The following is a 12,568-nucleotide window of genomic DNA, read 5'->3' as shown; positions in this document are numbered from 1 at the left end:
GCTTGATTTTCAAAAATTAAAAAAAAGTTAAAAAAACACCCACAAAGCTCAAAACTAGACCGCTGTACAAGCTTTCATGGAGCTTTAAAAGTTCGTGTTCTCTCGATATCAAGATAATAACGGATACGTATTATTTGCCATATTGTTCTAAGGAAATTCTAATTCTAAGTCTATAAAACGGATTAGTAGCAATGTAAAAAACTCTAAAATGGTTTAAAAGAATTTTCGTTCTAGGCCAGGGATTTAAAACACTACGACGACGAGAGAACACAGTACAATACATTAATACACCAGAGTATGACCTGATATTTGATGGCGGATGACATTATAACAAAATTGATTTCAATTACTCAAAATCGCGTGTTAGCAAACACTATCAGATGTTTATTGAAGCACCAGTGTTAAACCTTATTTAAACGCGTTTCTACGAGATATGCAAGATACTATAAATCAGTGCATAAGATGCAATTCAAATCGTACCACAAATTCACTAGTTCTACTTCACTTCATCTTAAACACTTCAGACTGTATGAACTCTATTCCCTAGAATAGTTTTGTCCTTCCGATCGTTCATCGCGTAACTCTTACAGCCGACTACCACCACAACTTCTTCCGCGCTGCCTTTTGTACTCGCAGTAAAGATAAACAATCTCACTGAATGGTTCCGATGATTGTTTTCGAACTGATTAAGACTTGCATAACAACAGCGCAACCGTAGGCAGCCGGTAGGCACCCTCAAGACCGATGAGGCAATTATTTTCGTTCTAGAGCTGCCGCCGGCACTATCCAGAACTTTTTGCACTTTCCGCGTACTTCGCGGTGTTGCTGCGGAAATCATATTTTCTTCAAGCTCATCACACCAGCGACAAACATCCGCACACACGCCCGTCCAAAGCGCAGGATTGAGTAAGCAAATGCCACAGCGAGTAAAAAGATAAGCTGCAAGATACGAGAGGCGTGGATATCACTATGACCACCCGCACTAAACAGGTCATCGATGGTAATGATCCAACGCAGGAACCGGAGGATTCGAAAACGCAATTACGTTCTACTCCCTCCGGCCACACGGCGTGCAGTTTAAAAAGCATGCCGTTTCGAATGCTGGGATGAAACTATTGCAACAAGTGCTGCGCTACTATAGACAAAACATAATTAATCAAGTCCATGTTGTCATTTGCGGAACATTCTTCGCTGAAACGAAACAAGCTTCAACTGCAAAGCATAACTGACAAACATCTCGAGCTCCTGTTGAACTTTTAATGATAATGATTTTTAGGATGGAAGCAAAGACTTCGCTCTAAATTGTACACCGCAGAAGATACATTGAGAGACATTATCTTTTATGTGTTGGATAGAAATACCTCTTTTAACTGTACCTGTCGTATAAATTCATGATATAGAATATTAGAATCGTGATAATCTTATAAGGATACTTACTTACTTACTTATCCGACTCTACAACTGTTTTGCGGTCTTGGCCTGCCTCAATAGTGTCGGAAACCGCTCACGGTCTCGCGCCTTCGTCTGTCAGTTCGGTATCCCGCCCTTAATGGCGGACTCCTCCACGTCATCTTGCCACCTCAATTTGGGCCTACCACGCCTCCTCTGTCCTTGTGGACTGCCTTAAAAGACGTTACGGCCTAGGTCGTCCGTTTCCATGCGTACAACATGGACACCTGGCGTGCTTGATACGCTGCACGACAGTGAGGTCGCCGTACATCTCGTATAGCTCGTCGTTAAAACGGCTCCTAAGGATGACCTCCTAAGGATATAAGGATGACTAACTTAAAACGTGACTTTTAGGAAAACCACATCTGCGGCCTATTTCTTTCTTTCCATCCACTTGCAATTGTGCCTGTTGGTGATTGTTATAGGTATGATTGCGATATATGTTAAAGGGGGGGGGGGGGGGGGGGGGAGTGTCTTTATTTACGATTGCGATATTAATTTCAAAATATTGTCTGAAATGTATTGGAATTCCGAAAATAGCACTTTTGCTGTAAACAACTGAGTTGACCAGTCATATGTTGCTCGTATGTGAAACGTTTTTATGTTTGCGCAAACAAATAAGGGCCCGCCATGAGCAGATGCTGATTGGTCCAAGTGCGATCCCAAGCTTCACCAGTACAGTTTCCCGGAATCAGGTCTACCTTCTGATTTTCTTCTTGAATGGAATTATCACGCTCTCAACCTTCCAGTCTCTCTCTCTCTCTCTCTCTCTCACTCTCTCTCTCTCTCTCTCTCTTCCCCTCATTCGCAAGGCTTAGATTCCGGGGATCTGCTTTCTGTTAAGGTTCGACAGCTTAATCCGCCAACTATACTTAGAGAACGGACCAGCTCGTAATACATTGTCAGCATCGGCCCAACGAACACGAAAACGGGTACATCGCATATCCTATTTCCTTGCATTTCTGGTGTTTACAATGGGGGGGGGGGGTTACCACAACGGTGAAAGAACATCTTCGGATAAAAATCAATCGTCACCTCCAATCAATCGTCGGTTAACCAAGCAACTGTTTCCTACCACCGATGCTAGAGCACTGTCTTGTATAAGATTTTCCGAGCCATCCAACTTCAAACAAACTAAATAAATGTGAATTGGTGCTGAAGTTACATTTACTAGCCTAGTTCTTATCATTTTCCGACATCTTTCCTATGATTTTCTATACTTTTTCTGTCTTTTTCCACGTTAAATTCCACACATGTTTCATGTTTGATGTCTTGTTCGATTGATGCCAGAGCACCTGCTAACACGGGTGTCAATCCAGTCAATGCAATGCAATATCATTCGATCGCGCTACCGTGGAAACGCAGAAATGCTGGTGGCGGGCATCTCTGCGAAACTGTTCTACTGTTATACGCGTTTTCCGCGGTCGCGACGAACGCGCTTCGAGTACAGGTATTCCCCGATATACGCCATACTTGATACACAGGGTTATGTTAAACGCGATATTCTAATTTTAATCGTTCTTTTGATTGCTTGTACTGTTTTGACACATCAATTGCCAAGTGCAAAATAATGCCCTTTTCATTGAATTTAAAAAAACCATTTTAAAAAGTACAACATTAAAATCTTCAGTGGGAATCAGATCAAATTGTTTGAACTTAGTAGCTAAAACCTACGACTTCAAGCAAAACTACACGGAAATTCGCCATAATTTCACTGAAAACCTCATAGTTCCATAGACGCGATTGGATCCGGTCTGCATTGATAGCGTATATTGGGGAATACCTGTACAGCCTTTCACCGATTTGAGCTCGTGGCAGTTCTTGATCGGATGCGATATTATCGGAAGGCATGTCAAAATGGTAAATTTTAATAAAACTGATGGAAGGGAACTGAACCAAATTGGTTACATGGTCTATATTGTCCTTTTTTAAATGTTTTAAAACTTAAAGCAAAAAAAGCTTTTAATTTCAAAATATTGAATTTTTCATTAGGGAGGCAATCGTGATGTGGCAAAGGCAAATCAACCGAAGGCAACGCACACACTACACTTTCATTTCGAACGCGCCGTAATCGTATAAACGGCGAAAAACACAATGACAGCTCAACTTGTGTACGGGCGAAATGGTGACTTTTTATACGGACGTGCCGGGCGAAAATCGTCACTGTCAAAACATAAAACAGTTGATGATGTGTACAGCGAGCCCACGAAAATGTTTTCCTGAGTTTAAATAGTATTATTTTCTGTCTTCAAGTTATAAATTAGCTAGCTTTACAAGGTAAGCCGAGCGGTTTCGAATGCAGTGGAGTGCTGTGTGCCGGGCCTCGGCAACTCACGTTAATCGGCAATCACAGCGTGTGTGTGTGACGGGAATGGAATGGAAGAAGGCAAATGCACAAACCTGCCATCCCGTCCATTCCTAGAGGAATGCAGTAAAAACATTGATCAACAAACATCGTTTTCTCCTCTCCCTGAACAGACACTTTCTTCCGGGAAACATTCGATTCTGTGTTTTTATTTTATTTTTCTTTCGACAACTCCCCCACCCCGAACCCTTCCCAGTCACCATGGCGAGCAGCAGCAACCTTGACGATCCGGACTTAGCCAATCTCCAATCAAACTTCGAAGAGCAGCAGGTTCGTGTATTTATTAACTTTCCCTTTCTGCCCTCTTTCCTGCTCACACTCTCTCTCCCTCTCTCATGCACATCACAACATCTGTGAATGCAATCAATGCTAAACTGCCTCCCCACTTCCCTTCTGCAGGCCAAAATAAGCGCACTGCGCGAAATCATTCGCCAGACGGAGGTGGTGAACGACATGAAGCATGCGACCGCCCAGGAGAAGGTGAAAAACATCGCCCAGCGGCTGACACACTTCAAGACGAAGGTGACGACCTCGCGCCTGAACCGGGCGGGCAGCGCCAGCAGCGCCAGCTCGCAGTCGCTCGCCACCATCGACCAGGGCGTGCCGCTGCGGGCGGGCTCGGTGGACGTGCGGCCCGATCCGCGCAGTGCCGCCTTTCCGCGCGGCCGCTCGGAATCGTACGGCATGGAGAAGTGCTCGCTGCTGCGGCAGCAGATCGAGCAGAACCGGCTGAAGATGGCGGAGCGCGAGTCGAGCCAGCGGGAGATCGAGGAGAAGGTGATCGAAATCAAGCACAAGCTTGAGGCGACCCAGCAAACGCTGGTGGGCCGGTCGAGCACGGGCCTGGCGGATATCGCGGCGGATCGATCGTTGGGCGATCCGCCGGACAGGTTGTGGCGCTCGGTCAGCAGCCACTTGTTTCTGGACGCTGAGATGACGGTGGGAGCGAGGGTGACGAGCTCCACGCCGGTGCAGCAGCTGCAGCACGACAGCGAGGAGCAGTTCGACGACGAGCTGACCAAGTTCGAGGACAGCGTGCGGCAGGCCCAGGTCAAGCGGAAAAGCGACGAAATGCTCGAACGCAAGGTGACGTCACTGGAGGACGAGCTGCACGAGAAGGAGCGCATTATTGACGAGCAGCTCGGTGCACTGTCCCGGCTGGTGAACCGTTTGCTGGATGAGGACAACGCACCCGAGCCCGAGCTGGTGGGCGAGCTGCACAACCTGCAGGTAAGAGGACGGGCGGGCGGAGCAGATAATCGTGGGGTTTTTATTTTTTAAATTGAAAATTGTACCTTCCTTGTAGATGAAGTTGCTGCAACAAAGCTACCACATTTCGAACGACGAAGCAGCATCACGGCTGCTCGATTCCTACGGATACGATCCACTGCAAAGAGCTAGCGAGTGTAAAAAGAAAAGTAAAGCGCCAGGTAAGCCTTTTCCTTGCGGTGAATCTCTTTCGAACTTTCGAGTTCCCCTTCAGCTACTACAGATTGGATTGTGAACTTTCAGCACTCGCCCCCTTCTCGGAGGACACGAACGCGCAGCAGCTGCACGATGCGCTGGCGAAAATTGACACGCTCGAGCAGGCGCTGGCCGCGCACGAGCTCGAAGCGGAGCGCATGAACCAGCAGATGGACGAGCTGCGCCAGTCGCTGGAGGAGAAAACGATCGAGCTGAACGTGATGACGGCGAACGTGTCGGTGCTGCAGGAGAAGCTAAAGACGAGCGGGCCGAAACCGCTGTTCCCCCGGTCGGCCGACGAGGAGCTCGAGACGGAAGCGGCCAAGCTCCGGCAGCAGCTGGACGAGTCGAACAAGAACATGATTAAGTGCAAGCTGAAAATCAAGCAGCTCCAGAAGCAGGTGGACACGTTCAAGAAAACCTCGAGCGTGCACGAAACGGTCGCGAAGCTGACGGAGGAAAATGCCCTGCTGGTACAGCGGCTCGCCGAGGTGGAAGAGCGTGCCCCGGACAGTGCCGGCAGCGCGTACGACGGCACCGGCAAACCGGTCGGCCCGGAGCTGCAGAAGCGCATCGAAATGCTGGAGCTGACGTGCCAGAACCAGGCCACCGCCATGCAGCTGCTCGAGGAGCAGAAGAACGACCTGAGCGAAGATTTGAACCGCACGCGCACCGAACTGCAATCGCTCGCCGGGCAGCCCACCACTGACGTTGGCGACGAAGGGGACCTGGGCGACAATGGGCGCATCGCCAGCCAGATGCTCTCGATCGAGCTGGAGGAAAAGCTGGAAAAGTGTCTCGCGGACAAGACCGAGCTGACGCGCGTGCTGCACAGCTGGGAGGCGGAAAAGTCGGAGCTGCTGCAGCGGCTGAAGCGGTATGCGGACGAGAACGCGGAACTGCTCGGCCGGATCGACAAGCTCAGCCTGGAGAAGGTGAGCTCGGCCGAGTCGATCGAGATACTGGAAAACCTGACGCAGCGCGAAAAGCAGGAGATGGAAAACTCGGAGAAGGGTGGAACCATGGCGGAGGGTGGTGATGCTGATGCTGCTGCTGCTGAGGGCGGTGGTGCGCCCGATGGAGACGGTACGGACGGCAAACCGAGCAGCAAGGAGGACCTGAACGAGAGCCTGCTGAAGCTGATGGAGGAAAGCAAGGAGCTGATGGACAAGGTGGAGCTGTTTACGGACGAGCGGCGCGAGGTGCTGGAAAAGCTGGACGCGATCTCGATCGAGAACCAGGCGTACATCTGCGAGCTGGACAAGCTGAAGGAGGCGAACGAGCAGCTGCGCACGTACAGCGGCGAGCTGGCGTCGGCCAAGTCCGACCTTGAGGATCGGCTGCGCATCATGAACGACGAGAAGGAAAGCATCCGCCAGGAGCTGGCCACCGTTCGGGTCGGCTCGGTCGTGCCGGTGCCGGCAGCGTCAGCGGCGAGCGGCGCCCCGACGGAAGCAGCCGCCGTGTTCGATCAGACCGTGTACCAGCAGTCGCTGGTGGCGGTCGAGACGGAAATCGCAAACTACAACAAGAACAAGGACAAGCAGAAGAAGATGCAGCTGGCCAAGAAGCTTACCGTGAGTGCGAAAAGCATGGTGACAATGAGCAGGCAGCTGCTGGAGGAGTACGGCCGGTGTGTCGCGGAGCGGGAGCAGCTCAGCGAACAGATTGCGCTCCTATCCCAGCAACAGCAGCAGCAGCAGGAACACATTTCAAGCACGCTCGAGGCGGACGAAGGCAAGGACGGCACGATCAGCACGCTCGAGGCGAAGCTGGCAGAAACGGTCAAGTGTCTCGAAAGCAAAGCGTCCGAGGTGATGCTGCTGCAGGAGGAGATCGCACTGCTGAAGCACGAGCTGGAGGTGGCGTGCGGCGACGACGAGCCGGAGCTGCTGAAGGTGGAGCTGAACAGCAAGAACGACGAGATTCTGCTGCTGAAGAAGGACATCGATGCGCTGGTCGATGCGAAATCGGCCGAACTGCAGCAGATCCAGCAGCGGCTGCTCGAGGCGCAGCAGGAAACCCACCAGCTGAAGGTGTACGGTGCTGAGCGGCAGCACCAGCTCGAGCGGGAGGTGGAAGCGCGCACGCAGCAGCTAGAGCGCCTGCAGGCGGAGCTGCGCCATAGCGTGGCGGAAACGGCGACCGAGGAGCTGGAGGCGGAGCTGCAGCACAAGCAGGAAACGATCGACACGCTCAACGGGCAGATCATCGAGCTGTACCGCACGGTCGAGGAGCACCAGGAGCGGCTGGACGGGGCGCAGGCCGAGCGGCGCCTGGTGGAGCAGAAGAACGAGGAGCTGCTGGAGAAGCTGAAGAAGTTTGCCGCCAATCTGAAGAAGAAAAACGTCCAGTGCGCCGAGCTGGAGAGGGAGCTGGAGCGGCTGGGCGAGTCGAACCGTGCGCTGCAGGAGCAGCTCAGCAGTGCGGGAGCGCCCATCGATGCGGGTGAGGCGACGAGCGAGCTGCAGGAGGCAAACGAACAGCTCGGCCAAAAGCTGCACCATCTCAACAACGAGCTGCACCGGCTGCTCGAGCAAAAGTACCACATGGAGGCGGAGTGCGCGGGCCAGCGGGACGAGGTGGCGAAGCTCACCGAGCAGCTGGCGGCCGCGCGGGACGAGCTGTGCGTCAAAGCGGGCGCGGCCGAGTCGCTGCAGGCGGAGCTGGACCGGTGCCGCGGTGAGATGCAGACGCTGCAGGACGAGCTGGCGAACAAGAGCGGCAAGATTGAGAAGTGTAAGGTGATCATCAAGGAGAAGATAAAGGAAGCGCAGCGGCTGCTGGAATGGGAGCGGCGGGCCGCCTACCTGGAGGACGAGCTGCGCATGACGCAGAGCAATCTGGAGGACTTCCACAACCAGACGCTGCTGCTGGGCCGGCTGAAGAGCGAGAAGGAGGAGCTGAACGCGACCGTCCGGGCGGAGCACGAGCAGTGCAAGCGGCTAGAGGACCGGCTGGCCGAGCTGCAGGAGGAGCTGGTGGTGGCGAACGACCGGGACAGTCGGATGGCCGAGCAGCTGCGCCACACCGAGCGGTGGATCGAGCGGTACCGAGAGAAGTGGAGTCGTCGGGCGAATGACTCCACGGTGGACAGCCCACTGGAGGAGCCACCGAAGGATGTGTTCGGCTGGCTGGCGTTGCTAGTCGAGACGGACCAGCTCGTGACGCAAACGCTGGCCGAAAAGGTGAACGCAGTGCGTGCGCTGGAGGCGCGGGTACAGGAAACGGACGAACGCACGGGCCAGCTGACCAGCGAGATCGAACGGCTGCAGACGGAACTCGAGACGGCACGCAGCGAGCGCTCCCAGAGCCGGCTGGAGCGGGAACAGGAAATGGAACGGCTCGCCCAGCAGCTGGCCACTGTCCGGAAGGATCTGGAGCGGGCGGTGGCTGATCGCGGCGCGCTGGAATCGCAGCAAACGGAACTGGTCGAGGCGCGCGATGAGATCGAGCGGCTGCGGGCGGATCTCGACGCCGGTCACGAGGCGTTTGAGCAGCACCGGCAGTCGGCAGTCGAGCGGGAGCACAACATTGAGCAGCTGAATGAGCGCCTGGTCGCCACGCAGGAGCAACTGCAGCAGGCGCTGGAAGCTCGCAAGGAGCTGGAGGAATCGCACCGTTGCGAGCTGATCGAGCTGCGCAAACTGCTCGAAACGGCACAGCAGGAGCGTCTCGCAGCGGAGCAGCAGCTGAGCGAAGCGAACGAAAGCAATGCCGAGCTGGGCGAGGAGTGCGCTACCTTGCGCACGAACGTGGCTGCCCTCGAGCAGCAGCTGGGCGAAGAGCGGGACACGATTCAGCGGCTCACCGACGCGAACGAGGCTCTGCGCGGTCAGCTGACGCAGCTGCAGGACTCGTTGAGTGTGGCAACGCAAGGCACCGGCTGGATCGAGGCGCAGTGCGAACAGCTGCGAAGGGACCACGAAACGACCCAGGCAGCGCTGGCGGATGAAAAGCGACAAAAGGAACAGCTGAACGAAGCGCTGAAGCAGCGCGACCAGGAGCTAGAGCTGTTGCGGCGCGAGTCGGAGGAGCTGCGGACGCGTCAATCCGAGCAGCAGTCGCAGGAGCTAGACGGCTTGAAGCAGCAGCTGCACGAGCTGGACCAAGCGCGTGCCAGCCTGCAGACCAGCCTGGATGAGCAGCGGGTGCAGTGTGAGGAGCAAACGCACGAATTGGCCCAGCTGCGCGACACCGTCGCTTCGCTCGAGCGGCAAACGCACGAAGACCGCACGAACATTTCCATCCTAACCTCGCTGAACGGGGCGCTGAACGAAGATTTGGATTTGCTGCAGCAGCAGACGGGCGAGGCGGAGCAGCGCTACCAGACGCTGCTCGACCAGTACGAGCAGAAGCAGCGCGCCCTGCAGACGGTGGAAGCGGACCTGCAGCGGCAAACGGAAGCTGCCGATGAGCGGTACGAGCAGCTGAGCGAGCAGCTAGAGCAGAAGGGCCGTGCGCTGGAGGCGGCAGAGCAGACGCTGGCGCAGGAAATGACCCGCAAGGAGCAGCTGTCCAGTGCGCTCGACACGAAGGAGCGCGAGTGTGCCGAACTGCAGCGCACGCTAGAGGAGAGCCAGGCGTTGCCCGCCGGCCAGCCCGAGGCGCCGAAGCCCGAGCCCGAGCTCGGCATGTGGGACGACGCCGGCTGGGGCATGGGCGATACGGCCCGGCTGGAGGAGACGATTCGCGAGAAGAGCGAGCTGATACAGCAGCTCGAGGCGGAGAAGGAGCTGATGCAGCAGGAAATTACCGACCTGAAGGTGAAGTCGGGCAAGCTGCTGCGCAAGGTGAAGGAGTGCAAGGTGAAGCTGGACGCACAGCAACCGCGGCAGGAGCAGCAGCAGCAGCAGCAGCAGCAGCAGCAGTCACCCCAGGACCCGCTGCTTGAGCAGAAGGTGGTCGAGCTGCAGCGCGAAAAGGAAGCGCTGGCGGTGAAGCTCGAGCTGCTCGAGTCGGCCTGCGAGAAGCTTACCGAGGTGAAGGAGCACCAGGACCGGCAGATTGAGATGTTGCGCGAAGCGGCCACTGCCTCGACCACTGTGCCATCGGGTGAGGTGGACGAGCTGCGGGCGCGAGTGCAGCAGGTGACGGCCACGCTGCAGATGCGCGAATCGGAGGTGGCGCATCTGAACGCGCGGCTCGAGCAGCTCGCCCGGGAGGTGGAGGGCGTGGAAGAGCTGCGCACACAGCTGAGCGAACTGCAGCGCTGGAACGCGCAGCTACAGTCGGCGGGCAGTGACGCGCTGGCGTCAGTGGCCACCGTGCCCGAGTCGACCAGCCACTCGCTGGAGCTGCAGCTGGCCGAGCTGGAGCACACCAACCGGCTGCTGGAGGAGGAAAAGGCGGAGATGGGCCGCGAGCTGGAGGTGCTGAACCAGCAGATACTGCACGATCTGCAGTTCGAGGATCGGCTCAACAAGGCACTGCTCGAACTGGACGCGAAGGGCGTCGAGATACAGATGCTCCGCTCGACGCTGGACCAGCTGCAGCGGGAGGACGCGGGTTCGGCGGAGCCAGTCGCTGCTTCCCCCGATCAACAGCTTACCGACCTGCAGACACGGGTGGAGGAGTTGGAACGAGAGCGTGCGGATTTGTTGCAGCGAGCGTCGAGTGGCGCTGCGGGCACTGCCGGCACGGAGCTGGCCACCACTCCCCAGGTCGATGACGCAACCGTGCGGGAGGTGCTGGAGCGCCAGGAGCTAGAAATCGTGACGCTCAAGGAGCAGCTGGCCCTGCGCAGCGCCGAATATGCCCGGCTGGCGGCACGCGTCGATCCCACGAAGCTGTTCGCGTCCGGGCTGAGCGGTAGCGAGTCGGCCGCCCCGAAGCCGGAACAACAGCAAGCGTCCGGCGACCGGGTGCCACAGGCTGAGCTCGAGCTGGCACTCTACATGATCTACCAGCGCGATATGCGGTGCGACGAGCTGGAGCTGGAGCTGCGCAACCTGCTACAGGAGCGCGACACGCTGCAGCTGCGGCTGTCGAACGCGCTGCGCATGCACGAGGAGTACAAGATGCGGTTAGCGGGCCCCATTCCCGGAGAGCAAGGTGCAGCAGCAACCCTATGGCAGGCGTTTGAGCTTTCACTTGATTCCATTTTCGCCCTTTATTTTTGTTCCAGAGTACGGCACGTCAGGGGAGTGTTCGATCGATGCCTCGCCGGACCGTTCGCTCGGCAGCCTGCCGGTGGACGAGCGGCCCGTCTCGAGCCTGTCCGGTCCCCAGGACCTCACCTCCAAGCTGTCCGAGCTGCAGTCGATCAGCTACTCGAAGGAAAAGCGCTGGCAGGAGGAGCGCGAAGAGCGCGACCGCCAGCTGACTCTGATACAGCGCGATCTGGCCAACATGCCGGTCGAGGCGGCAGCCAAAATCGCGGGCACGGACGTGACGGGTAAGAACGGGTTTATTTAACACCCCTCCCACACACACACTCATGCTTATTTCTTTATTACAGCCGATGCAGATGCAACAGCTCCACAGCAGAGCGCGTCAACGGTGTTGCTTAACTGGATATTGGGAAAGAAATAGAAGCACACACTAGCGCGCCCGTAGTCTAGTTCGATAAGGTATCATTGTTTTGTTGATTTTGTTTTGTTTTGTTTTGTTCCTTTTTATTCCCTTCCACCCCCTACTGTAAGTGTGGATGTGTTCCAGCAGATTCGCAGTAACCACTGCCCGCGGAAGAAGAAGTAGCGAATGATTATCCGCTCTGCACTACGAGGAGCATGACATGCTCCGCACCTAACGAATCATTATGTATCTACAATAGTTTCCGACCAGGATTTCCACACAAAAAACTACCGTCGGTTATTGTTATAATGCGTAGGGGGTTTTCCCTGGATTTGAGGCTGTTTTTTCGCAATTTGTTTAATCATTCCTACGGTGAGAAGTAGCCGTTAAACCGTGGGACTGATTCAAAATGTGTGGGAAACAGCTTAAAAGCCCTGCGGGAAACCGTGCAACGACGCTTGGTTGCGTTTCTGTTCCGGGAGTTATTACGCATTTGGGTTAGAGAACGGTGAAGTAAATGTATGATACAGGTATATCTCTCAAATTAACGCTCTAGTGAAACAAAGATGTATAATAAAAAAAAGAAAACCATTTTGATGATCCTATAAATACGGCTCAAAATTAAGAGCTTAGAGTCTAAAGAGCTTTTGCATCAACTAGGTTTGATCGCTAAGCGCAGTTTGCTAGTTACTTCCGAAACACCATCGACATAAACATTTCACTTTTCTTGAGTATAACATTTTCAAGGATAAACTCTACCAATATTGATGCCGA

At 54.9% G+C, this 12,568-nt stretch overlaps 1 protein-coding gene across 2 annotated transcripts; it reads left to right on the top strand.

Moving 5' to 3' along the window:
- Positions 1-3,620: 3,620 nt before the first annotated feature.
- On the top strand, positions 3,621-12,385 carry LOC121589127 (protein lava lamp). 2 transcript variants are annotated; one of them, XM_041907805.1, is made up of 7 exons: positions 3,621-3,726; positions 4,011-4,084; positions 4,214-5,044; positions 5,121-5,244; positions 5,327-11,332; positions 11,406-11,675; positions 11,739-12,385. In XM_041907805.1, exons 2-7 carry the CDS (start codon positions 4,016-4,018, stop codon positions 11,810-11,812), a joined length of 7,374 nt encoding a protein of 2,457 aa, XP_041763739.1. In that variant the 5' UTR covers positions 3,621-3,726; positions 4,011-4,015; the 3' UTR covers positions 11,813-12,385. The 2 variants fall into 2 exon arrangements, with proteins under 2 accessions (XP_041763739.1, XP_041763730.1); XM_041907796.1 differs by having other exon boundaries at positions 3,928-4,084.
- Positions 12,386-12,568: the final 183 nt, after the last annotated feature.

Source organism: Anopheles merus, chromosome X (assembly GCF_017562075.2).
Source record: "Anopheles merus strain MAF chromosome X, AmerM5.1, whole genome shotgun sequence".
In the NCBI taxonomy this organism is placed as follows: Eukaryota; Metazoa; Arthropoda; class Insecta; order Diptera; family Culicidae; genus Anopheles; species Anopheles merus.
This window is presented reverse-complemented; position numbering and strand designations above follow the sequence as displayed.

Bases quoted from the DNA above. Each gene is read 5' to 3' on its own strand.
- LOC121589127 (XM_041907805.1), top strand. From the start codon at position 4,016: ATGGCGAGCAGCAGCAACCTTGACGATCCGGACTTAGCCAATCTCCAA. The intron at 4,085-4,213 runs GTTCGTGTATTT...TCCCTTCTGCAG, and splicing joins CAAACTTCGAAGAGCAGCAG to GCCAAAATAAGCGCACTGCG. The intron at 5,045-5,120 runs GTAAGAGGACGG...CCTTCCTTGTAG, and splicing joins GCGAGCTGCACAACCTGCAG to ATGAAGTTGCTGCAACAAAG.